Here is a 26,752-nt window from a genome sequence, read left to right as displayed (position 1 = left end):
AGCAAAGACACAATATACAAGTCAGAATGAGGATGGTAACACTATTGAGTGTCAGGATACAAAATTATACATTAGATTTCTTAATTAACTTTTTAATCTGCTTTCTTGGCACTTTAATTTTTAACATTATAGCCAAGTGTGAGTACAACAACCAGATTCACAATTACAATTCAGTAATTTTGAAAATTTCAAGGCTGTGGCAGATAGAAACTACTGATACAAATCAACTTTGTTTTACAGATTAACAAAATAAGGTCAAGAAAGGGAAAGTAATATACTTGCATTCACTCAAGAAGTTTAACAACACTCAAATCAATTAGAGTATAAAGTAAGATAATGCTGAGACTATTCAGTATGAAAATTATCTTTTATTTTGTACTGTCTTACTTGAGTTCTATTATTTTTACAAACCTTGAAATGCAGTATAGATTAATAAATAAAAACTAAAAAAGGGATCAGTACAGAAAATACAAGCCAAAGAATCTAACTACCCAAGGAGCTATTCTATTGAGTCATTTTTTTCTTCAAGTTCTAGTGACCATTTATAAGTACATCAGCCAAACAGAAGCAAATGCAGGCTTTTGCACTGTATAAAGTGCTAATTTTAATAGATCCATAAAAAGAAAATATGTAAGAACGATCATTAGTAAAAGTTATGGTCATTCAATTCAAATTAATATTAGATAGTTTACAACATTTATAGTTAGTGTTTTAACTCTGTATGAGCAACATCTAAGGGCCTACAGAGCTAGTTTTTTAAACTTCACAGAAAAATCCAGTATAATACTGAGTGCTTATCATGCAAATATAAAATATAGCCTTAAGAAGTAATTCAAATGTTAATACTATGGTCCTACAATAGGCCTCTTTCAGAGACTAGTAACTGTAGATCATCATAGTAACTATATAAATGTATCAAATAAACAGAACAGTTTCAGAAACCATACATGGTGAGGTGGTGATGAACGTGATCACTGGCCATCTAGTTCTAAAGCTTCAACAATGTGTGCAGCAGAGGGACGATCTTTAGGATCTTCATTAGTGCATACAGAGAAGAGTTCAATTACTTTCTGGTAGGATTCATCCAGTTCTTCCATATTAATAGGTGGCCGGGTTCCCAAAGCTGCATAATATGCCTCATCATTGAAGTCATCTTCATCAAAAGTTTTATCTGCTCACAAAGGAATTAGAGATTGAAATAAGCTAAATCATTTGAGGTCATGGAAAAGCTTAATAGCTTACCTTCTTGAAGTAAGAACTTACCATCCAATATAGTTTCCATTATACCACAGGCAATCTCTTCAGTCAACATGCCATTGAGTAGATTACTATTGTCTTAGATTTTTAGGCTACCAACCCATACTCCTCCTATGACAACTTTTCAGTATTTTCTTCTCAAGCAAGGGGAATTTTTAAGGTAACTTTGTTCCTCTAGATTTAACTCAGGGGCTCTCAACCTCTGAGTGAGTCCTATTTTGTGTTTTATTTAGAGACATTGATGAGGCTGGCTTTGAACTTACAATCCTCCAGTCTCAGACTCCAGAGCTGCTGGGGATTATAGGTATGAGCCATTTTGCCCTTCCTAGACCTAAATTTATTTCCCTATTTTCGATCAATCATTTTAAATCTCAATTATGTGACATTAAACATAACCAAATTAATCACTAGTATTAATGTACTATGTACGTTACAAACTATCTCCTAAGTCAAACATCTTAATGTAATTATATAAATGTATAAGCTAATCTTCAATGTGAAGCAAAGACATTGATTTATGTTCTATTCATACCACTGGTCTGGGGGTATAGTTCAGTGGTAGAGCATTTACCTAGCATGTGCAAGGCCTTAGGTTGGATTCCTAGAACTGAAAACAACACAATAATAATAAAACTGTACCTTCATCATCATCATCATCATCAAAATTAAAGTGTGGAATAGATAAAGTCATCATTTCCCACAGAGTAAGGCCATATGCAAATATGTCTGCCTTATCAGTAATAATGCCATTTTCCTCCAAAGCTTCCTTGGGCTTCCACGGCTCAGTACCAATGTAACAGGCCTCAGGATCGGTCACTGAAATAAGCAAAATGCAAATAAAAGTTATGAGGGCAGGCATTAGAAATCCTAAGAAGAAAAGCTACACAATAAAAATGGGCAAATGGTTCACAGGCTAATCATATCCAGCAGACATGAAAACACATTCAACTTCATTGATAAGGTACTTTCCCTGTATCAGAATGTTAAATTTCAAAAAGCGATTAGTTGTCAAGACATAGGGAAACAATTCTCTTAGAAAATGGTAGGAATATAAATAGATTGTGGATAACAAGATTTCATACTCTAGAGCAAGACTGCCTCATCAGAATTCAAATACATGCAAGCTGTCAGCCTTGGGCAGATACCTAATGGGCCTCAGGTTCTTTGTTTTGTGAACTTGCTGTCATAGAACGGAGGATGAAATTTCAATGCTTTCATGATTGCTAAGTCAGAAAATAGGGAAAGGGTCAAATCATACACTGGCTCTGCTTAGGAATGACACAGGTCCACTCACATTTCTGTTTAAATTTTAGAGTCAATTCATCAATTTCATCTATAATTCTGCCTGGGAATAGACTGAATCTCTACGTCAATTTGGGAAGAATTAACATCTCAACAGTATTGAGTCTTCCAGTCTATAATTGCAATATTTCTCCACTTAGTTATATATATTACTTAATTCTCTCAGTGATGCTTTATGGTTTTCAATATAGAGACCTTAGACTTATTAGATTAATTCTTGAATATTTTTTGAGTTTGACACTTAAAAATGGAATTTTTATTATTTATTGATAATATACAGAAATATAATAGCTAACTTTACTTTTTCCTAATGGTTTTATAGATTTCTCTAATGTTCAAAAGAAATCAACAGTAGAAACATTTAGCTCTTGAGTTTTCCTTGTGGGAATGTTTCTTTAATAGATGTAAGGCTATTTAGATTCTCTATTTTCTTCCTATATCAATTTTTGTAATTATATTTTTTTTTGAGAGAGAGAATTTTTTTTAATATTTATTTTTTAGTTTTCGGCAGACACAACATCTTTGTTTGTATGTGGTGCTGAGGATCCAACTCGGGCCACACACATGCCAGGTGAGCGTGCTACCACTTGAGCCACATCCCCAGCCCCTTGTAATTATATTTTTAAGGTAATTGTCCTTTTCATTTTAAGTTATCCAATTTAGTGGTATAAACTGTCTTATTCTTTATATATGTGTAGAATCTATAGCTGTATTTCTTTTGCATTCCTGACATTGTTTTCTCTTTTTTTCCTGATCAGTCTATAGGGACTTATAACTTTTATTATCTTTTCTATGAACCAGCTTTAGGCTTTACTAATATTTTCTAGTGCTTATTTTTTCTTCTGATTTCTGTTCATATATTTCTTATTCCCTTTCTCTGGTCTCCTTTGGATCTGTCTTGCTCTTTTCTAGCTTGCAAGTGAATACAGGTGATTCATTTAGAACTTTTTTTTTTTTTTTTTTTAACTATAGTCACTAATAACTACAGATTTCCCTCTAGGCCCTGCTTTAGCTTTTGCCTCACATATTTTAATGTTGTATTTCCTTATTATTTAATTCAAAATACTCTCCAATTTCCCTTATTGTTTTCTTTGGCCCATAGGTTAAATTTTTGTTGTTAAATTTCCAAATACATCTTAGTGGTTTCTAAATGCATTACAATTCATATTACACATATAGAGCAAAATTTTTCATGTCTCTGGTTGTATACATAGTATATTCACACCAATTCATGTCTTCATAAATGTACTTTGGATAATGATGTCCATCACATTCCACCATCATTTCTAACCCCCTTCCCTTCCCTTCCCACCCCTCTGCCCTATCTAGGGTTCATCTATTTCTCCCATGTTCCCCCTCCCAACTATGAATCAGCCTCCTTATATAAGAGAAAACATTCGGCATTTGGGTTTTTGGAATTGAGTGGTTTCTAAATTAATTTTGTAGAATTTATAAATTTTCTATTCATTCCTGTTTTCTGCTTTTCTTAGGGTTTCATTTTTTTGTTTATTTTTATGTGGCACCGAGATGGAACCCAGTGCCTCACACTTTCGAGGCAAATACTCTACCACTGAGCCACAACCCAGCCCCTCTTAGGGTTTCATTTTTTAAAAATATTTTTTTAGTTGTAGATGGACACAATATCTTTTTTTAATGTGGTGCTGAGGATAGAACCCAGTGCCTCACACATGCGAGGCAAGCTCTCTACCACTGAGCTATAGCCCCGCCCTAGGGTTTCATTTTTTTAAGTATAACTCAATTTCATAATAATGAAAAAGTTTCCCTTTGAATAGTTTTAACTATATTAACTAGGTTTTGATTTGTTGTAAATTTGTATTTTTTGAATATTTTCTAACTGGAATTTGATTTTTCCTTTCGGCCAACCAAAAATTATATACAAGTGTTTTAAATTTATTTAAAAAAATTAGTTTTTATTTCCAATTTTGCTACATATTTCTAGATTTACAGCACTGACATCAACACATGCCAACTACTACACTACTTTTATAATCTGAAGTTTTCTTTTGTGACCTAATAATACATGGCCAATTTTAATATTAATTTCCCCCTACCCCTGTAATAAGGACTGAACCTAGGTGTGGGTGCTCTTTCACTGAGCTCCACCCCCAACCCTTACTAAGTGTTGAGACAGTGTCTCACCAAGTTGCCGAGGCTGCCCTAGAACTTGCCTCATTCTCCTGAATTGCTGGGATTAGAGGCATTGCTAGGATTATAGGTGTGCGCCATCTGACATTTTTAATAAATATACTAATACAAAGAGTTTAATCATATTATTCAGATTCCTTACTTAGTTTTGTCTACTTGATTATTAAGTTTTGAGAAAATGACATTTAAAAAATCTCATTTGTATTATCTTTCAAGAATTTCTTTTTTTCCCAAAGTTTTGACCTTGTTGTAGTTATTTAGCATAAGGATACAGGACAATTCTATTTTTATTAATTATAGATATCATTATAGTCACTATTTATTCTGGCTTTTGCCCTCAATTCAATTTGTAAACTTGTTTTATTCTAATTACTTATACATGATAGCAGATGCATTTTGATTCATTGTACACAAATGGAGCATAACTTTTCTCATTTCACTGGTTGTACACAATGTAGAATTGTACCACATGTGCAGTTATACATGTACCTAGGGTAATGATGTTCATCTCATTCCACCATCATTCCTACCCACTCCCGCCTGCAAACTTTTATTTCTGCTAAAAATTAAGGTTTATATATGACCCATAAAAGCAGTCATGGGCCATCCTTTTAACTTATATTCATATATAAAGGTCTCCTTTCTTAAGGCTGGCTCTTGGTTCTCACCAAGACATCTTAAATTTCTGAGAATGATCAGTATTTATAATGCAGAGGGAAGAATGGGTTGGGCTGGGCCAAAAAGCAAAAAGCAGAGACTGATTTTTACTAACATTCCTCTTTCCTAGTTCCACTCCAGTTTCTTCGAGCAGTTTCCCAAATTTCATCACATTATTGAAACTAAGTGAGTCCCTTTCAAAAATCTTGTTAAAAAATTTTATTTTCCATTCTAAGATGTTTTATATCTTAAAAATCTCAATCCATATTAGAAATCTTTCCCAAACCTATCTTCACTTAAAACATAAGCTAATAATAAAGCTAATAACATATGTGGCAAAGGAGGGCCCTAAGTCAAAGTGAGATAGAAAAGTAGGGATACTTTTCATTATATATTTTTCAAAATTTGTTTTAAATCTTTGAAGCATGTGAATTTACTATGTATTTTTACATATAAAAATCAGGAATTTAAAAGTTATATAAAAACAAATTTAAAACAGTATTACTTACCAGTCATATTTTCATCCAATGGTAGAGAGACTCCTACATCACAGATTTTAATTGTTTCAAAATCACCTTTAATTACAACATTTGAAGACTTTATATCTCCATGAAGCAGTTTCTTTTCTTGGTGTAAATACTAAAATTGTAAAAAATCAATACCCATGAGCAGAAGTACAACTTAATCCACATATGTAACCTTCAGGACTGGAGATGTAGCTCAGTGGTAGAACACTTGCCTAGCATTCACAAGGTCATGGGTTAAATCCTCAGCACCACAAGAAAACAAATTTTAAAAAGAAACCTTCAAATAAAACTGAAGAGGCTGGGGATGTGGCTCAAGCGGTAGCATGCTCGCCTGGCATGTGTGCGGCCCGGGTTCGATCCTCAGCACCACATACAAAGATGTTGTGTCTGCTGAGAACTGAAAAATAAATATTAAACAAAATTCTCTCTCCCCCCCTCCCTCTCCTCTTTCTAAAAAAATTTTAAAAAAATAAAAATAAATAAAACTGAAGTTCAGTGACTTGAACTCCCTTCCTAAACTATAAACTTATTCAACCATAATTTCAAATTATTTGAAGCCAGAGAAGGGAAAATCTCTCAGATAAATCTGAAAGATTTCTTAAAGATAGATGTCTAAGTATATGTTAACTTCTTTGTATTTTCAAACCCATCCCATGTATTTACATATCAGAAGGTGCTACTGCAGTTTTCCAACTTCAATTTTACTTGAGGCTAGTATTTTGGAAATAATTTTGGAATCTTCCTCAAATTGTACTTGACAATAATAATACATTGTAAAATGACCTGCAAAATGGTTATTTGTTCATTCGTCAGTATTTGAACATTTCTCTATGAGCCCAGCTTGGAAATGAGACCGTTTCTTGCCCACATCCCACAGGGGTGGTGGAATTTGGGTTTCTTCTGTGTGTAATCAGCTGGCTGCGAAATAAAGCTAAGAAACAGCAAAGAAACCACAGGACACAGGAAGTAATTTTAGAAAGGTGGGGTAGCAGGTGGCTCTCCCATCCTAGAGATCAAGCTTCCACACTGGAAAGAGTGAGAGAGCCCATATGTGCTTTATTTATACAGGGGGAAGCATCAAAGGTTTTCTATGGGATGTTCTTTGCCAAATAAGGTAGGAGGTGGGCTGTGCAGTTTCCCTAGTGGAGGAAAATAGGTCATGTCCATTGTGCAATCCATTGAGTGGGAGGAGCCACAAAATAGTTTGCAAAGTAAAACCTAATGGCTAAAGGCCGAGTGAAGACCTCAAATAAACTCAAATAATTAATTCATGGGTGGTGTCCCACAACTGTTCTTGGTGTAGATCTGCTGTTTACACAGGTATGTTTACATACTTAATTTAAATGCAATCCATCAGAGTGAATAGGCCCAAGTATATTTACACTATTAATTTCATTATTCATACACATCAAAAATATTACTAAACAATTCAGATTTTTAAATTTATTCTATTTGAAATTAGGTTTTTTGTAAAGGTATTAGAATATTTAGAAACATTGCTTTTTTTTCCTAATCTATTTATCAATTTCATTTGAACTTTTAACATGCAACTTTGGCATCAGTATCATCATTACCTGACCCAATTTTGAGTCACCCAATAGTTTTTTGGAGCCAATGTTACTTCTGTGGAAATGATTTATCCAAAATTACAATAATTTCTTTGCATAACACTGAGTTTTCTTCATTGAACCTATATGTGTATACCCAAAATTTAACATCACACAAAGTAATCCATAGGGGGTTTGCTTATATCAACAGGGGTTTAGGCTATGCCCCCAGGAATAATTACTAAATTTGTGTTAACTAAGTCTAACATGTATTCGATATTGCAAAACTACCTGGTCTTAGATTATTTCAGGCATATGTGGGGGCCCTAAACAATACTTTCCTAATCAAAATAAAAAAAAAAAGGTGCATTCTGCAATATGAGACTCTATACAGACTTAAGGATTAACTCCCTCCTTTGAAGAAAAAAAATGTAATTATGTATAACAAGTATTTAGTATTTTCATAGTCCACAAAAGTTATTTAAAATACAACAGTATAGTTACCTTTAGCCCTCTTGCCATGTTCAAAGCAACTTTTAAAATTACAGCTGCTGGAAAGGCATCCTGGCTGTCTTTATTTCGCTCCTCTATTAAATCATTTAGAGACTTTTCACCTCCATACTCCATAGCAAGGCACAGACTGCCATCACTGGCTTCAGTAAAAGCACGATAACCTCAAGAAAACAGAACATGTCTTTTTTACAGCACTGTGATTGAAAGCATGAATCTGGACTAATACTAACAAATATACGATGAAACAGCTATTATTTACAAAACTAATTCAGTAGACCAAATTTTAAATGCCTTCAGTGGTCGCCACTAGTAACACAAATGAAAATATTTTTTTATACTCTGTGCCTCCCTGAATAAAATGATTTTACCATTAAATGAAGATCATTTTAAAAGGACAGCACCAAAATGACTACATCCCCATGAAGTTTAAATATATACTTAAAAGATTTTTATGAGATTTTTCCCCCCTTCAATCCAGGGTTTCTCTACCACTAAGCTACATCTCCAGTCCTTTTTATTTATTTTGATTTTATAATTTGTTTATTCTAATGAGATTTTTTTCTTTTATTGTTGGTCGTTCAAAACATTACATAGTTCTTGATATATCATATTTCACAGTTTGATTCAAGTGGGTTATGAACTCCCATTTTTACCCCGTATACAGATTGCTGAATCACATCAGTTACACTTCCATTGATTTACACAATGCCATTCTAGTCTGTTGTATTCTGCTGCCTTTCCTATCCTCTACTATGCCCCCTCCCCTCTTCTCTCTCTACCCCCTCTAATGTAAATCATTTCTTCGACTTGATTTATTCTTCCCTTACCCCTCACTTCCTCTTGTATGTAATTTTGTATAACCCTGAGGATCACCTTCCATTTCCATGCAATTTCCCTTCTCTCTCCCTTTCCCTCCCGCCTCTCATCCCTGTTTAATGTTAATCATCTTCTCATGCTCTTCGTCCCTACTCTGTCCTTAGTTACTCCCCTTAAATCAAAGAAGACATTTGGCATTTGTTTTTTAGGGATTGGCTAGCTTCACTTAGCATAATCTGCTCTAATGCCATCCATTTCCCTCCAAATTCTATGATTTTGTCATTTTTTAATGCAGAGTAATACTCCATTGTGTATAAATGCCACATTTTTTTTTTATCCATTCATCTATTGAAGGGCATCTAGGTTGGTTCCACAATCTTGCTATCGTGAATTGTGCTGCTATGAACATCGATGTAGCAGTGTCCCTGTAGCATGCTCTTATTAGGTCTTTAGGGAATAGACCGAGAAGGGGAATAGCTGGGTCAAATGGTGGTTCCATTCCCAGCTTTCCAAGAAATCTCCATACTACTTTCCAAATTGGCTGCACCAATTTGCAGTCCCACCAACAATGAACAAGTGTACCCTTTTCCCCACATTCTCGCCAGCACTTGTTGTTGTTTGACTTCATAATGGCTGCCAATCTTACTGGAGTGAGATGGTATCTTAGGGTGGTTTTGATTTGCATTTCTCTGACTGCTAGCGATGGTGAGCATTTTTTCATGTACTTATTGATTGATTGTATGTCCTCCTCTGAGAAGTGTCTGTTCAGGTCCTTGGCCCATTTGTTGATTGGGTTATTTGTTATCTTATTGTCTAATTTTTTGAGTTCTTTGTATACTCTGGATATTAGGGCTCTATCTGAAGTGTGTGGAGTAAAGATTTGTTTCCAGGATGTAGGCTCCCTGTTTATCTCTCTTATTGTTTCTTTTGCTGAGAAAAAACTTTTTAGTTTGAGTAAGTCCCATTTGTTGATTCTAGTTATTAACTCTTGCGCTATGGGTGTCCTATTGAGGAATTTGGAGCCCGACCCCACAGTATGTAGATCATAGCCAACTTTTTCTTCTATCAGATGCCGTGTCTCTGATTTGATATCAAGCTCCTTGATCCATTTTGAGTTAACTTTTGTGCATGGTGAGAGAAAGGGATTCAGTTTCATTTTGATGCAAATGGATTTCCAGTTTTCCCAGCACCATTTGTTGAAGATGCTATCCTTCCTCCATTGCATGCTTTTAGCCCCTTTATCAAATATAAGATAGTTGTAGTTTTGTGGATTGGTTTCTGTGTCCTCTATTCTGTACCACCATTGGTCCACTCGCCTGTTTTGGTACCAGTACCATGCTGTTTTTGTTACTATTGCTCGGTAGTATAGTTTGAAGTCTGGTATCGATATACCGCCTGATTCACACTTCCTGCTTAGCATTGTTTTTGCTATTCTGGGTCTTTTATTTTTCCATATGAATTTCATGATTGCTTTATCTATTTCTACAAGAAATGCCGTTGGGATTTTGATTGGCATTGCATTGAACTTATAGAGAACTTTTGGTAATATCACCATTTTGATGATGTTAGTTCTGCCTATCCATGAACAGGGAATATTTTTCCATCTTATAAGATCTTCTATATCTCTCTTTAGGGTTCTGTAGTTTTCATTGTATAAGTCTTTCACCTCTTTTGTTAGGTTGATTCCCAAGTATTTTATTTTTTTTGAGGATATTGTGAATGGAGTAGTTGTCCTCATTTCCATTTCAGAGGATTTGTCGCTGATGTACAGGAATGCCTTTGATTTATTCCAGTCCTTTTTATTTTAAGACAAGATCTCCCTAAGTTACCAAGGCTGGCCTTGAATATACAATCCTCCTGCCTCAGCCTCCAGAGTTCCACAGCATGTGCCGCTGCACTAGGGTAGAATTGTTTTTTTAGACTGTCCACATTAATTTGATTCCTGACAACCTTCAGCCCCATTCTCTTCATTTTGATTAGTGAAACCAGTTAAAGTATTTATACTATTTCTGGATGTAAAGAATAATAATATTCCATGTACTGGTAACAAATTTAAAACTTACCTACAATGTTTGGATGATGAAGACTTTTCAAAATCTTAGCCTCATCAATTAGTCTCTTTTGATATATACTCCGATAATCATCACTACAGATGGGATTAATCTTTTTTACAGCCCAAGGAGAATGAGACAAACCTCTTGGAGATCTAAAATAAGTAAGTAAATATATATGTATGTATATATTAATAAAAAATAGTATTAGAATGAATAAAGACCCACAACACATTTTCAAATATTAAATTTTGAAAGACTTGACTTGACAGTAATTGTTTTTAAAAAATATTTAAGGGACTGGGACTGTAGCTCAGAGGATGAGTATTTGCCTCCCATATGTCAGGCATTGGGTTTGATCCTCAGCATCACATAAAAATAAAATAAAGATATTGTGTCCACCTATAACTAAAAAAATAAAAATTAAAAAAAATATATTTAAAATATTTTAGACTATCAACACCTCTGCTACATTTCTCTTGCAAATAGAACATATGAGAAGATGAGAGAAATCTGTTGATGGAACAACAGAGATGGAATAAAAAAAGACAAGGATAGACTGTTATAAACTGTCTAAAATTATAAATATTTAAGATGGATATAAGTCTGTAACCCAGCAATCTGGGAGGATCCTTGGGAGGACCACAAGTTCAAGGCCAGCTTCAGCAATTTAGCAAGGGCCAAAGCAACTTAGTGAGACCCTGTCTCAAATAAAAACTAGAAAGGGCTGGGGATGTGGCTTAGTGGTAGAGTGCTCCTGGGTTCATTTCCTGGTACTATTAATAATAATAATAACAAAATATATGTATACACACACATTTTAAAATTGGAAACTACTATTTTCTATGTTTTCTAGCATGTCATATAACCAAATGCTTATTTAACATATGAATCAGAGATGAGTTACAGAATGATAACATAATAAATATTAAACCTTAAGAAATTTAACTTAAAGAAGAGAAGTTAAACAAAAACACTTGGGGGGCTGGGGTTGTGGCTCAGTGGTAGAGTGCTCACCTAGCATGTGTGAGGCCCTGGGTTCGATCCTCAGCAAAAGGGAGGGTATGTAGCCAAACATGGAAGTTTGTGAATAGGCCCAAGTATATTTACACTATTACACCTGTTATCACAGTTTATCAGGAGGCTGAAACAGGTGATGCCCAAGCTCCAGGCCAGCCTGGGCAACTTACCAAGACCCTGTCTCAAAAAATAAAAAGGGCCTGGGAAATAGCACAGGTAGAAGGGCCCTGTTCCATCCCCAGTACTGAAAATAAATTGTAGACTGAACCAAAGATATAGTTAGCTTTGTACTCTCACAGGCATAGCACTGCATTGCAGAACTTTGTTCAATGGAAAATCCTGTACTCAAAAGAATCATATTTTTAAATTCATATATATCTATTATCCATAAGTTTATCTAAATTGTTTTTAAACTTCTAGGTTTTGGGGGTTTTTGTTCGATTGTTTTTGTTTTGTTTTATTTTGTTTTTGGTACCAGGGAATGAACCCAGGGACATTTTACCACTGAGCCACATTCCCAGCCCTTTTATATTTTATTTAGAGACAAGGTCTCACTGAGTTGCTTAGGGCCTTTTTAAGTTGCTGAGGCTGGCTTTGAACTTGCAATCCTCCTGCCTTGGCCTCCTAAGCCACTGGGAATGCAGGGATGTGCCACCATGCTCAGCTAAACTTAGTTTTAAATAACAGCAGCATTTGAGGGGAACCTCTTCCATATCATTTTATGGTTAAAAAAAAGCTATTTCTCAAGTTTCAGTGTTACCCTCCTAGCTCTTGAATGTTTAGACTCTAGAGAGAAAGTCCATCCTCTCCTTTTCCATACCTACTCTGATCTACAGAATAACAAAAACAGATTTATAAAATTTGAATAAATACTTGGCTAAGCTAAAAGTTGATTCATTAAGAATAATAAAACTGATAAATTTCTGATGAGATTATACAAGGAAAAACAAAAGGTAGCATAAATAATACTTCAAATAAAAATGGGGACATGACTACAGGTATAGTAGAAAATTTTTAAAATAAATACTAAAACTTTTTGCCAATAACTTAAGACAAAATGGATGTTACTAGAAAAATCTAAGAAAACTGATTAAAGAAAAAAATTACTCAGTAGCTTAAAATCTTCCTACAAGAAATATGAAGCACAGATGATTCTATAAGTGAATTTACTAAACTCTCAAGAAATCTGCCATTCAATCTCATACAAACTATTCCCCAGAAAATGAAAAGTAAAAGGACTCTAAGTCTAATATAACTTTCCCTTTTAAAAAAAATCAAAGAGCAGAAAAAGGAAAATCACAACCAACTTCACTTATATATACTTATAGAACAAAAATTCCTAGCAAATATTAATAATCTATCAATTTACTTAATAATAATCAAAATACATTGGGTAGTTTAGGAATTCAAACTTGATTTAACATTTAAAAATATAAACTTCCTGATTAAAATAATAGCTTACACACATGTATATGCCAGGGATGGTACCACATGGTACCATGTGGTAAAAAAGTGACTCTAATCCCAGTGACTCTGGAGGCTGAGGCAGGAGGGTCACAAGTTTAAGGCCAGTCTCAGCAATACAGTGAGGCCCTAAGCAAGACCCTTTCTCAAAATAAAAAGGGCTGGGGATGAGGCTCAGTGGTTAAGCATCTCTGGGTTCAATCCCCAGTACCAACAAATAAATATATGGCAAATAGCTGTTTTAAGACATACCCACTTACAAATACCAGAAGAGGAGACCAGAGCAACTCAATTTCAGAAGCTAGAAAGTAACTGACTTAAAAGACCTAGTGAAGGGCTTGAAACATGATGTTCAAAGCAGGGGGATTCCCATACACCAGTCCCAGTTCCGTCCCACTGGACAGTCCCCAGCCCCTACTTCTCCTAGAGACCTGCTTTGGGAGGAGGTAAAACAGAGGGTCTTTAGCCTTTGGTTTACTAGCAGTTGAAAACATGAGACTCGGGTAGGAACAGAGTAGTAACTAATAACATAGGCATACTAAGTGCTCAGTGAGTTTTTACATGTGTATACATCTGTTATCGATATCCAAGATACAGAACACATCTACAACCTCAAAATACTTGCATGTTATTTTTAAGAAAGATAATGAAAATCAAGATTTAAAAAATGAAAAACTCAACTGAAACCTTGGAAGATAAAGTTGGGGAAATATCCCAGAAAACAGCAAAAAGACAAGATAACCAGATTAAAAAAAAAGAAGAAGAAGTAGGTTAGAAATCAGTCCAGTAAGTTCAATATCCAAATAATAGGATTTGAGGTAGAGAAGAGTGAAAAACAAGTTGGAAATCATCAACAAAGTAATTTTTTTAATTTAAAATATTTAAGAACAGTTAACTATCAAATTCCAAGCGGGGCACACCCAGACATGTAATTTGTCAAATTTCAGAACACTGGCAACCATCAGATCATACAGAGATCTGGAGAGTGGGGCTGGGTTTGTGGGTCAGTGGTAGAGTGCTTGTCTAGCATGTATGAGGCACTGGGTTCAGTTCTCAGAACCGCATAAAAATAAGTGAATAAAATAAAGGTCCATCAACATCTAAAAAAATTTTTTAAAAAAGATCTGGAGAGTGGGAGAGATAGATAACATAAAACAGATTACATGAAAAGGAATGAGCAATCAGAAAGGCTTCACAATTCTCAACAGTAACACTGTAAACTGAAATACAATAGTGGTGATAGAGATTCTCAAAATTCTGGAGGAAAATTATTTCCAAACAAGAAATGCTTCAGGAATACTCCACTGTACATAATTGCTAGAATATTCTTAATTCATTAGCTTCTTATTTTAGAAAGCATTTCTGTTTGGAAACAATACAAATCTAGGCAAATGAAGCTAAGATATCCTAAGAAAGATTGGACTAATCAGGCTGATTCCAAGAATTCATTAAGGAATACATATTAACTGATTATTCTGCTACTTAACAGACATGAAACTAAGAGTAATGATTAAAAGAAATAATTTTAGAAAACAAACCATCACCAGTGCCTGTAATCCCAGCAAATGAGGAGGCTGAGGCAGGAGGATCACAAGTTCAATATCTGCCTAGGCAACTTAGTGAGATCCTGCCTCAAAATTTTTAAAAAAGAAAAAAGAAAGAAAAAAATGCTGGGGATGTATGAGGTACAGCACCCTGTGGGTTTCAATCCCCAGTAACACACATACACACAAAACTGTTGACATATGTATTACTGGTAATTAGCACCATACTTATTCAATTACTTCGTTTCTAACACAATTTCCTACTTTAAAATCATGTATTTCCTCCTCTTAATAACAACACCATAAGAAAGAAAGCCCTTTTGACTTCTTTTAGAAGGAAAGATCCTGAGAAGGCAACTCACCAGATAGAGGAAGTTATCAGTCACTATCATTTTCAAGCAATGGCTTCCTCTTTGAGGTTTACTTATTGAAAATCTTATGTTAATACTACAAAGAAATACCTTTCCTCTGTCACTTCTCCTTCTTATAGAAGCCAAGGAAAAATTAAAAGGTAAACTACTTCCTCTTAAATAATTCATCAGGAGTAAGCTACAAGAAAAGTATACCAGGCAAGAGCTGGAAGTTATTGCATTCTAGGGATTGGGATACAGCAGTCAGGCAGGACAAGAAACATAGCCTAAAGCCATATATTTGAATTTTCATATTCCTTTTTTGTTTCTGAGTTCCATATAAAACGGTTAACCTGAAATTTTATACTCACCTCTTCATTAGGTAAACATTTACCCCAGTCCCAAAGCCAAGCTTCTGCATAAATGGAGAGGCAGGGATAGTTACATATGGAGTTGAACATAACACTAAATGTTGGAAAAAGAAACAAAAATAGAATTAGTATGTGAAAAAGCTAATAAAAGCATCCTAATATTCTAAAAATATTGTCATTAAGACTATTAATTGGCATAATCTTTTTGGAGAGCAATTATAATTATCTATCCTAACCTTAAATGGATACCCTTTGACCATGCCTACATTAACCCTGAAGCAGACGTCAGTAAATTGTCTTGTGTTTCTATGATCCACAGACTAAGAATTTTTTCCAAATTTTTAAAGGGTTGTTAAAAAATAAAGAATATACAACAGAGTTCATGTGTGGCCCTCCAAGTCTAAACTATGTACTAACTGCCTTCTGAGAGAAGGGAAATAAATGAAATATAAATATATATATTTGAATATTGGTGTTTGCTGCTGCTTTTTTTTTTTTTTTGGCACTGAGGATTGAACCCAAGGATGCTCCACCACTGAGCTATATCCCTAGCCCTTTTTATGTTTTATTTTGACATGGGGTCTCCTGAGTTGTTAAGGCTGGCCTTGAACTCAGCAAAAAAAAAAAAAAAACCACAACCCTCAGTGATCACCATCAGAAGCCTAATTAACAATATACATTGCAGAGCATTATTGTCTTTAAAAAGATGTGATAAAGGAGTTCTACTTCTGCTCATGAACAATTACTGCTCTTGAAATGACCATCTCATCATGAACAACAGAACACCTGACACAATACAATGGATTTTACATGTGACGACAGGCAGAGGAGGTCTGCGTTCTCTGAGAGAAGAGAAAGAAATGAAGGGAGCCCTATATAACTGCCCTGATTTTATGCATAAAGACTGTTTCCAGGCTGCAACATAAAGGAAACACAGCCTGGCAGTCTTGTAAAACTATGGAGATAGAGATCAAAAAGACCTAGGCAACTGGAATTTGTAGAGCAGAGAACCAAAATGGAAGGAGCTAGAAGAAGAGAGTGCTCTGAAGATCTGGCAAGATCTCCCAGTGAGTACTTGGCTAAGTGCTCATCTGCAAACACAATGGGTAGTTGCATATGGAAAGCCAGGAAAGAATTGACTAATTACTAGAAATCCCACAATTCTAGGAATGAATTCACTTTACCATAAGTCAGAATGTAGTAATTCTAGTCACAACTTGGTAGCATAGCTACCTTTTAGCCCAACAAGAAAAATCTATTAAAAAACTTAAAAGCAAGTCTCAAAAGGAACAGACTAACATGCAGGTGAGTTAATTTTAGGCCTTAATGAAATCAAACAGTCTAAAAGAATAACAAAGTCCAGCACTAAAAGATGTGAAATATAAAAAATTACCAGCCATGAAAGAAGCAGGAAAATAGGTCTCCCAAATACGTCCCAAACCAGGGGAAAAATAAACCAATAAAAACATACCATCAAATGACAGGGATGGTGGAATTAATGACAAGAAATCTTAAACATATGTTAAAAATGCACTTAATGATGTAAAGAAAACTCAAAAGAATGAAAAATGTAAGAGATAAGAATAACCACCTTAGAGTCTAAGAAAGGTGAACAGAAACTGAAGATACAGCAACACACACTACCAAAAATGAAGCAGAGGAGAGCAAAAATATCAGTGAGCTATGGAGCAATAGCAAAATAGATTTAAGTTCCATAATTTAAGTATAAATGGTCTAAACAGTATTATCCAATAAACCCTGCCACAAGAAAAATATTCTGTATTTATGCTGTTCAGTACAGAAGTCGCTACCCAAATGTGGTTACTTAGCACTAAAGAGTGTGGCTAATATAAATGAGAAACTAAATTGGTGATTTTATTTAATTATGATTAATCTGAATCCAAATTTTAAATAGCCCCATGTGGCTAGTGGTGAAATTGTCTAACTAAGGGTGGAAGTTGTCAGAATGGATAAAAACAAAACTATATAACATTATTATAAAATAAACTCACTTTTAAATATAAAAACACAAATAAAAGGTTGGAAAGCATATACCATTCAAACAATAATCAAAATAAAGCTGGATGGCTCTGTTATTATCACATAAAATGGGCTTCAAAACAGAGTAACACGTAGGATAAAGAAAGGCATTTTATAATAGTGAAGTGGAAAATTCATCAAAATAAATAACTATCCTAAATGTGTACTATAATGGTTAATTTGAATTGTCAACTTGATTGGAGTAAGAGATGCCAAAGATTAAGAGGATTGCAGATGTGTCAGTGAGGGTGTGTCTAGGAATGATGGGCATGTGGGATAGCCAACTGAAATGGATATCCTGCCTTAAGTGTGGGCAGCACTGACCAATAAGATGATGGCTTGGATGAAATAAAGTTTGAAGAACAAGGAAGCAGCCACAGATGCAAGCTCCAGTCTTCTAGAATGGGTTCTCGATTTCTGCTGCCATCATCAGAGGATATTGGACTCTTGCTTCTTCACTCTTCCAAAGCAGTCTCTGACAGTGATTCTCCGGAAGCCTTTGGTCTCAGACTAGGGTAACACCATTGATCTCTCTGGGTCTGAGGCTTCAGCCTCTTGGACTGCACAGCTACTGGTTCTTCCAGCTCTCCAGCAGATGGCCATTGTGGACTATCCAGCTTCTGGTTACTTAATCCAACCTAATAAGTCTCCCTTTTAGAATTATACTTCCTGTTGATTCTGCTCCTCTAGGGAATCCTGATTAATACATGTGTGTACTTAACAACAAAGCTTAAAAATACATGAACCAAAAACAAATAGAACTGAAGGGAGGAAAAACAGACAAATCCATAATTGTAGTTGGAGACTTCAATATTCCTCTCTCATTAATTAAGACTAAATACAGAAAAAAATCAATAGGGATATAAAAGACCTGAATAAAACAACATTTCATCCAGATTGACCTAAATGACATGAATAGAACACTGCATTCAGCAACAGGTGCAGCATTCACCCAGATAGATGAAACTCAAGTCCAGCTGATTAAGGCAAAAAAGAAAAAATATATAAAATACCAGCATCAGAAACCAAAAAGGGCAGAAGGGTAATCAGTGTATCACTAATAACTTTATGCCAATAATCTGACCATTTAGAAGTAACAAATTCCTTGAAAAACGCTAATAAAGCTCATAAAGGAAAAAACAGATTATTTGACTAGCACTATATATAATTTTACCCCAGGAATGAAATGCTGATTTAACAATAGAAAATTAATGTAATTTGCCACATATAATGCATTGCAAGCAAGGCAGATATGTCCACTAACACTTTTTTGTTAATTCAGTACTGGGGATTGAATCCAAGGGCACTCTATCACTGAGGTATATCTCTAATCTTTTTTATACTTTGAGACAAGGTATTGTGAAATGATAAGGCTGGCCTCAAATCTTCCTGCCTCAGCCTCCCAGTTAGCTAGGATTGCAGGCTTGTGTCACTGTTTCTGGTTGATTTTAATCTTTATGACCTGAGTTAAGAGTCAAAGTTCATTATTTGCATATAGAGATCCAATTGTTGAAAAGATTTCCCTCTGCCCATTCTTTCCCTCATAAGGACATGTAAGGAAGGGAAAAAGGTAAAGCAATTCCTTAATGGTTTAAGCTAAATTGATTCTTCACCAGCCAAAACCTCGATAGCTGTTAGAATGTTAATAAATTAGTCCATAGATAACCAAACCATGTTCTATTAAATAAGTCTTATTAACATTATAAACGAGACATGCTAGAAACGTGCATGAAAGATAGTAAAAGAACAAACTAAAACAATACTAAGACATTTCTAGTAGCAATAACAATGAAGAAACATCTCATTACATCTGCAATCTTACCAGATTTCCTTTTTTCAGATAATTTGCTTGGTGTCTTGAAATTATCAGTTCCTTCCATTGTAACAACCTCTCTAGGTCCTATGATAAAAATGTTACACTGCAGTTAAAAAGAGTACAACTTTCATTGATGTAGAAAAATTCCTGTAACATCACTCATTTTATAATATGAACATAAAATCTGAAAACTAAAAAAGACCTCAACAAATATTTAGTCCAATTTTATTTACAATAAGTAAACTGAAAGCCAAAGGTACACTTGTTACCTGTGTTCACACTATTGGTATTGTGTGTGTGTGATGGGGGGGTATTTGTTAATCATAAAATATAAGAACTTGATTAAAGAAACTAATAATGCACTTGATTAAAGAGAACATTAGTTCAAAAAGGTAAAAAGTATGTCTTCCTCTTACATGTCCCAAGTTGTAAACAGTTATCCCATCCAGGAAAACTGTCTATGCAAACAATATTCTTCATAATAGCCACATAGATGATGAATATATAAAAGTGATATGTGCACACAAAGGAATATTACTCAGTCATAAAAACAAATAAAGCACTGATATATGCAATATAAATGAACCTTGAAAATATCATGCTTGGGGCTGGGTTTGTGGCTCAGTGGTAGAGCGTGCACCTTGCACATGTGAGGCACTGGGTTCAATCCTCAGCACCACATAAAAATAAATTAAAAAAAATATTTAAAAACAATCATGCTAAGTGAAAGAAAGTGCACACAAAAGGCCACATATTTGGACATGATGATCCCACGCACAGAAAATATCCTGATTTCCCGATGAGCAGACTGTGGTTAAAAATAAGTGAGCACCTGGAGAAAATAGGAGCACCAGAAATAGAGAATAAAAGCTCACCTTTACATGCCACACTCGACAACTAGGTGAAAATGTGAAATATATGGACATATTTGTATACATAGGATATATACCTGGAATCCAATAGCTGAAGACAAAAAAAATTTGTGGGATACCAGCACAGAGGTGGCACTAAAGGCAAGAGAGTAGGTGAGACCACCCAGGACATCAGTGTAAGAAAAGGCCACCGGTGCAGGCCGTGGCAAGTCGAGTGACCCGGGAAGTCTCACTGCCAAATAAAAACCACTTGATTTAAATACAAACAATTTCACATTTCATTATTTTCTTGAGACACAGGAGAACTCAGTCACACCTTCCGTACTGAAGGCTATTTGCACCTAAATATACTGTGTCTCCTCCATTCACAGTTGTCTGACTAATCCCTGCGGCTCGGGAGGCTGAGGCAGGAGGATCGCGAGTTCTAAGCCAGCCTCAGCAAAAGCCAGGCCCTAAGCAACTCGGTGAGACCCTGTCTCTAAATAAATCACAAAATAGGGCTGGGGATGGGGCTCAGGGTTCGAGCGCCCTGAGTTCATCCCACCCCCCAAAACCCACTGTGGCTTTTAGAAGGCGACACAGGAGACGGCGGTGCCGGGCCGCGGCGGAAGGCGAACTCGGTGGAGTGCTGTGAAGGAGCTGCGCCGGGAAGTCCCCAGGGCCGGACGCCCGCACCCGTGGGCCCCGCACGGCTGCCGCGCACCGCCCGCCCAGCTCGGCCGAGGGGGCAGCAGGAGGGGGAGAGGAGGGAATGGGAGAGGGACTGGCGGTCTCGAGAACAGACGCGAAGAGAAGGAAGGGGGCGGGAGGCAGCCGGGGTGCGGGCACCTGCGGGCGTCGGCCTGGCTCCCCGCGAGGGGTCCGGGCCCCCGCAGACCCGCCGCCCCGCAGCAGCCGCGCCCACGGCCCTTCCCGCCATCGCGGCCGCCCCGCGCGCTCACGCAGCGCAGTGGAGGAAGAAGGCGCCCGCCCCGCAGCCGAGCAGCGCTTACCGGGTAAGGACCGCGGCGGACGCGCAGGTGGCTCCCCTCGGCCGGACCGGGAACTGCCGTTGCGCCTGGACCGCTCGCCACTTTGAAAAGGCCGCGCGCGGCCCCGAGCTACGGAGGGCGCGAGGGACAAAAGGCGCCGGCCTCGCCCGTCCCCGCCTGGCGCCCTTTGGGTGCGCTTCCAGGTGGGACCGACAGCGGAACGGGAGGAAGGGAAACGCAGGAAAGGACAGACTGAGGTGAAGCCACTGTCCTTAAGTGTTTGGAAGGTTGCAGCTGTTCCTCAATCGCAAACGTTACGTCTAGACTCAGAGTAAAAGCCATTTTGGGCTGAGAATAAAAATAAATATTTAGTAGTTTGACTCTTGTGATGACCAGGTTCAGTTCAGCATTCACTCATGTATTCAGCATGTGTCTACCCAGGTACTCACTATGGGCCCGGTGTGCACTGACTCTCCATTCCTAGGGTGATTCGTGGTTGTCACTACAAGACAGAAAGATGGTGAACTCACAGAATTCTCCCCGTCCTGGAAGGGGTTAAAGTCTATGAGGGTGAAGATGGGAAGTGTCCTAAGAACACACACACACACACACACACACACACACACACATATGCCATATTACAGAAGAGGTTAGAGTCCTTTTGTAAGGGGAGACCAGTGTGCTCCATGTTCAAAAGAGTATGACCTCTTCAGAAATCAACTCACTTGAGGTCTAGAAAGAGGATTGCTTGTTTCCTAAGATTTTATCACATAGTGACAAGACATGTATTTATTCGTGTGCTTGTGTACATTTGAACACATGCATGCACACACACTACTTTTTTACTTCTGACCTTCAGAAAGTTCCCCAGTCCACTTTGAGGCATGTTTTATAATTATAGATAGACCATTCTATCTGTAAGTGGGTGAGAGCCTGTAAGAAACAGATGCTCTTCATGAACCTTCATCTGAAGGTGACTGCAGACAGGTGGGGTGTGGCTGGAGGAGGTGGGGGCATTGGAAGTGGCTTTGGGGTATATATTTGTGTCTGGTGAGTCAAGTCTCTTCTCTCCCCACCCTACCCCCTCCTCCTCCTCCCCTGTTCTCCCCCCACCTCTCTCCCCCCTTTCTGATCATCATATGAGCTGCTTCCCTTTTCCACACTCTTCTGTCATGATGTCCTGCCTCACCTTGAGCCCCAAGGAATGGAGCCTGCTGTCAGTGGACTGAGACCTCTGAAAGTGTGAGCCCTCAAATAAACTTTTCCTCCTCTACAGATGTGCTGGTTGGGTCATTTAGTCACAGATTGAAAAGCTCTATTTGAAAACAAATCACAGTAAATTCACGTCATAGCCTTTCATCAGGCAGGTCACTGGATACTTGTGGGCCGCCTGGTCATCATAAGCTGGGCAAACACGAGGTCCTTGCTTCTAATCTCAATTTTTAATATCTGTGACACTCAAGTCACACATACTCCAAATAATGAGATACAAATAGGACACAGAAAGTCAAAGCAGCCACAGGGTTTCAGGATGCTGTGTCCAAGAGCACAGGCAGAGAGAGATGTGGAGGAAGAGTCAGAGTCACTGTGGGCGGTCAGATAAGGACCTGAACCTACAGAGTTGCCAAAGCAGAGGGTCCAGATGAGCAGCAGTTTCTGTTTCAGAGCGTCCACTCAGGTTTAAGCTGGGAGTTGGCCTTGTGTGGTCGTCACAGGCGGGAGAACCGCATTTTGCTGAAGCCCAGTGGAGACGGGAAATTGGAAGTTCATCACTGCGTCAACTTTCACAGGCGAAGCCCATGATGAGGGACCTGATGACAAGGTCAAGGTACTGCAACTGGACTTGAAAATCAGACTCGGGTCCTTGTTTCCCCAATGTTGAAGATTAAAACCCAAGACATACTCAGGCAAGAAAACAAGTTTTATTTAAAGCATGTGAGAGAGAGAGAGAGAGAGAGAGAGAGACAGAGAGAGAGAGAGAGAGACTGACTGACTCCAGGGAAAAGGGGCTCCAGGGCTGGTGCCCAAGGGAGTGAGGGCGTCTTGCCCCTTATTGATATCAAGCTTATCAAGCTTCCTTTCTTCTCATGCCCCCTCCTCCTACTCTGCCTATGTGACCAAAAGTGACCAAAAGGGCAGGAAGAAAGCCATCTGGGGGTGATTGCTTGTGTTAGAAAGTGTGACCCTCCCCCAGAGGCTGTTAGCAACCTAACGGGTTATGGGGGTGCCATCCACCTGTCCTTTGCCTGGTCTCAGACCATGTTAAGTCTTGGTGGGGAGGCTTCTTCTTTTATGGGTCTCCGATGAGGGTTCTCATCTGGTAAGGTTGATAAGCTCCTGTGTCTGGCATTCCTGATATGATGTGGGATATCCACATCTCCTTGATTTAGTTGAGTAAGTTGGCACATATAAGTTATTTATCAGTTTATGCCTTTAGTGGTGCCAGGCAGATGGTAATTGTTTACTTGTAAAAACGAGATATGGAGTCATTCTACTTTGGCACCTGTAATCAAAATGGAGTAATTTAGGGCAAACTAACGCTTTACAAAATGGAATGACTTAGGTTTGGGCATGGACTGAAAGCTGCAGTTCTATACATCCAAGAGTAATTCAGAGGAGAGCATGGGCCGCTCTCCAGAGTAACAGTAACAGCAAACAGTATTTCTAAGTGTCAGGCATTGTTCCAAGTGTTGTAGATTGTTGGGGATGCAAATCAAGTCGAGATGGCGCCTGGCACCTTGCCAGAAGGAGTGGTTTGTGAAGTAATGCCAGCGAGCCATTAAGATGATGAGGATTCCTTAATGACTGACTGCTGTGTCTAGATAATGTTAATTAAGTTAATCTGTGTGTAATTAGTTGGGTATATGTACCTCTGCTGTCCCACAGAGAAGCGGCTCCTGTTACCTTGGGTACCCGCTACTTTGAGTTCTCGCTCAGTTCCTGCTGAGTTCACTTGCAATAAAGTAGTTCCTGCTTCAACCTTCAAGTTGCTTGTCACCTCTCGGTTATTTTGCCCAGCCAGACTTAGGCAGCCCAGCCAGACTACGGCAGTATATGTATTGACATATTTAATCCTCACAACTCTAATTATTATGGTTATTACACCTCATTTTTCAAATGAAGAACTAACTGGGGCACAAAAAATTAAGCAATTTGCCTAAAGCCATAGAACTCATAATTGGTAAACAGGATTCAAATCCATGTTGAGGTTAGACTCCGGCTTTAACAAATGTGCTCACAATGTCTCCCTTCTTAGATGTGTGTGTACCCCCTCCCACCTCAAGCCTCCCATTTTTGGGTCACCCTTTTCCAGACAGAGGAACATAGTGTCTCATCTCACCTTCCCTCTAGTCTCATTCTAATTTTTTATGAAGGTATAATATTATAGAACTCGGCATCTTTTCTCATGTCTAAAATGTCCTCTATGTTTTATTAAGTCTTACATTTTTACAAGCCCTCTATGTTCTGCTCTTACTGGTAGTAAAATCCTGTCTGAAGCCAGAGCCTGAACGCTTCTTAATTAACCATTGCTTGTGAAAAGAAACCCTAGAGACTCAGGCTTATTGACACAGGTGTAAGATGAGGCCAAAAGTATGCAGGAGATTGAAGGCCCCTGCATAAGAAGCATAGCCATCCTGTTCTCCGTCTTAGAACCCTCCAGAGACAATCCTAGAAATATCTGACCTTCACAAGTTTAATGTTGTCACCTGTAAAATGTAACTGTTAATCTCCACGTCTTACACACTACCCGGATGTCATGGGAAACAGCTTCCAACCTGGATCAGTTCTTTCTTTCAATATACAAAGGCCTATGTTAGAAAAGGCTAATGCTGACCTACCTTCCTTCCTTCCTTCCTTCCTTCCTTCCTTCCTTCCTCCCTCCCTCCCTCCCTTCCCCTTCCTTCCTTCCTTCCTCCCTCCCTCCCTTCCTTCCTTCCTTCCTCCCTCCCTCCCTCCTTCCTTCCTTCCTTCCTTCCTTCCTTCCTCCCTCCCTCCCTCCCTTCCCCTTCCTTCCTTCCTTCCTTCCTTCCTTCCTTCCTCCCTCCCTCCCTCCCTCCCTCCCTTCCTTCCTTCCTTCCTTCCTTCCTTCCTTCCTCCCTCCCTTCCCCTTCCTTCCTTCCTTCCTTCCTTCCTTCCTCCCTCCCTCCCTCCCTCCCTCCCTTCCTTCCTTCCTTCCTTCCTTCCTTCCTTCCTTCCTTCCTTCCTTCCTTCCTTCCTCCGCAGTATTGGGGATTGAACCCAGGGATGCTTTACCCCTGAGCTTCAACCCCTTGCCCTTTCTGTTTTCTCTTTTGAGACAGGGTTTTGCTAAATTGCCCAGGATGGCCTTGAACTTGAGATCCTCCTGCCTCAGCCTCTGGAGTTGCTACGATCACAGACATGTGCACCACACTCAGCATCCAACTCTGTATTTGACTCTTGGCTGATTGGGCCCAATGGGTCATTGGCGTTATCACCTTTGTATGACATAAATTCTAACTTCTGCTCCATTGAGGGCCTTACCTTTTTGAATTTCAAGGACTTGTTGTTGTTACTGGGGATTGAACTCAGGGGTGCTTTGCCACTGAGCCAACATCCCCAGCCCTTTTCACTTTTTATTTTGAGACAGGGCCTCACTGAGTGGTTGAGGCTGGCCTGGGAAATTTCAATCCTCTTGCCTCACCTCGAGAGTCACTGGGATCACAGGTGTGTGCCACCGAGGCTTAGTTTTGGGATTACAGGTGTGTGCCACCGAGGCTTAGTTTTGGGATTACAGGTGTGTGCCACCAAGCCTTAGTTTTGGGATTATAGGTATGTGCCACCAAGGCTTAGTTCTGAAGTTTTTTTTTTTTTTTCTTTACTACTATTGCATCCCAATTCTCTTTAAGGTAATATGGATGCTGATTGGCTACAAGAATGGTGGGAACATTTAGGAAAGAAATGAAAAATAAAAATTTAACTTTTTATCTTATTACATCTGTATATCCAACTAGTCAACTTGACATATTCCCTCTGGTGCCACCAGGTCCCTGGGCCAGGGCTCCTGAGCCTCCTCATGATGCCGCTCCTCTGGGTGCTGTCCTTGTCTTTGTCCTCTCATCCCCAGCACCTGAGCTGAGGCTTCTCCCACCTCCCCCCATCCCCATCTGACCCTCTTCCTCCTCATCCCTCCCTTGCTCTCCATCCTCCTGCCGTGGAGCATGAAGCCTCTTGACTCCCACAGCCTGCACCTGCCTCAGCCCCTCCTCCCCTCCAGGTCATGTCCACCTGCTGCCTGGTTCACCTCCCTGTTTGTACATCTCATCCTGTCACCCTCCCCCACTGCTTGAAACCCTTTAGGGATCCTCATACTTCGGGGTAAGATCTCCTCCTTTACATCCTGAGCCTCAGTGTCCCTGGTCCATCCGGTGTAGACTGGTCTCTGGCTGGACAGGTTCAGGTAGTACTGGAGGGCTCACGTTTCCTCAGATGTCCAGCACAGGCGCACA

At 38.4% G+C, this 26,752-nt stretch overlaps 1 protein-coding gene across 1 annotated transcript; it reads right to left on the bottom strand.

Annotated features, from left to right (window-relative positions):
• Positions 1–348: 348 nt before the first annotated feature.
• On the bottom strand, positions 349–21,434 carry Pbk (PDZ binding kinase). The gene is made up of 8 exons (XM_078030841.1): positions 21,306–21,434; positions 19,448–19,525; positions 15,586–15,679; positions 10,849–10,991; positions 7,961–8,130; positions 5,892–6,021; positions 1,897–2,073; positions 349–1,171 (listed from the first exon to the last, which is right to left on the bottom strand). The coding sequence occupies exons 2-8, from the start codon at positions 19,503–19,505 to the stop codon at positions 972–974; spliced, it is 972 nt and encodes a 323-aa protein (XP_077886967.1). The 5' UTR covers positions 19,506–19,525; positions 21,306–21,434; the 3' UTR covers positions 349–971.
• Positions 21,435–26,752: the final 5,318 nt, after the last annotated feature.

The sequence above is a fragment of the Ictidomys tridecemlineatus genome, chromosome 14 (assembly GCF_052094955.1).
Source record: "Ictidomys tridecemlineatus isolate mIctTri1 chromosome 14, mIctTri1.hap1, whole genome shotgun sequence".
Lineage (NCBI taxonomy): Eukaryota > Metazoa > Chordata > Mammalia > Rodentia > Sciuridae > Ictidomys > Ictidomys tridecemlineatus.
Note: the sequence above shows the minus strand (reverse complement) of the source record. Positions and strands in the feature narration are given on the sequence as shown.

Coding starts and splice junctions, on each gene's coding strand:
- Pbk (XM_078030841.1), bottom strand. CDS start 19,505: ATGGAAGGAACTGATAATTTCAAGACACCAAGCAAATTATCTGAAAAA. Junction 10,992..15,585: donor AATGTTTACCTAATGAAGAG/GTGAGTATAAAA, acceptor TACTTATTTTAG/ATCTCCAAGAGGTTTGTCTC. Junction 6,022..7,960: donor ACATGGCAAGAGGGCTAAAG/GTAACTATACTG, acceptor TTACAATTTTAG/TATTTACACCAAGAAAAGAA.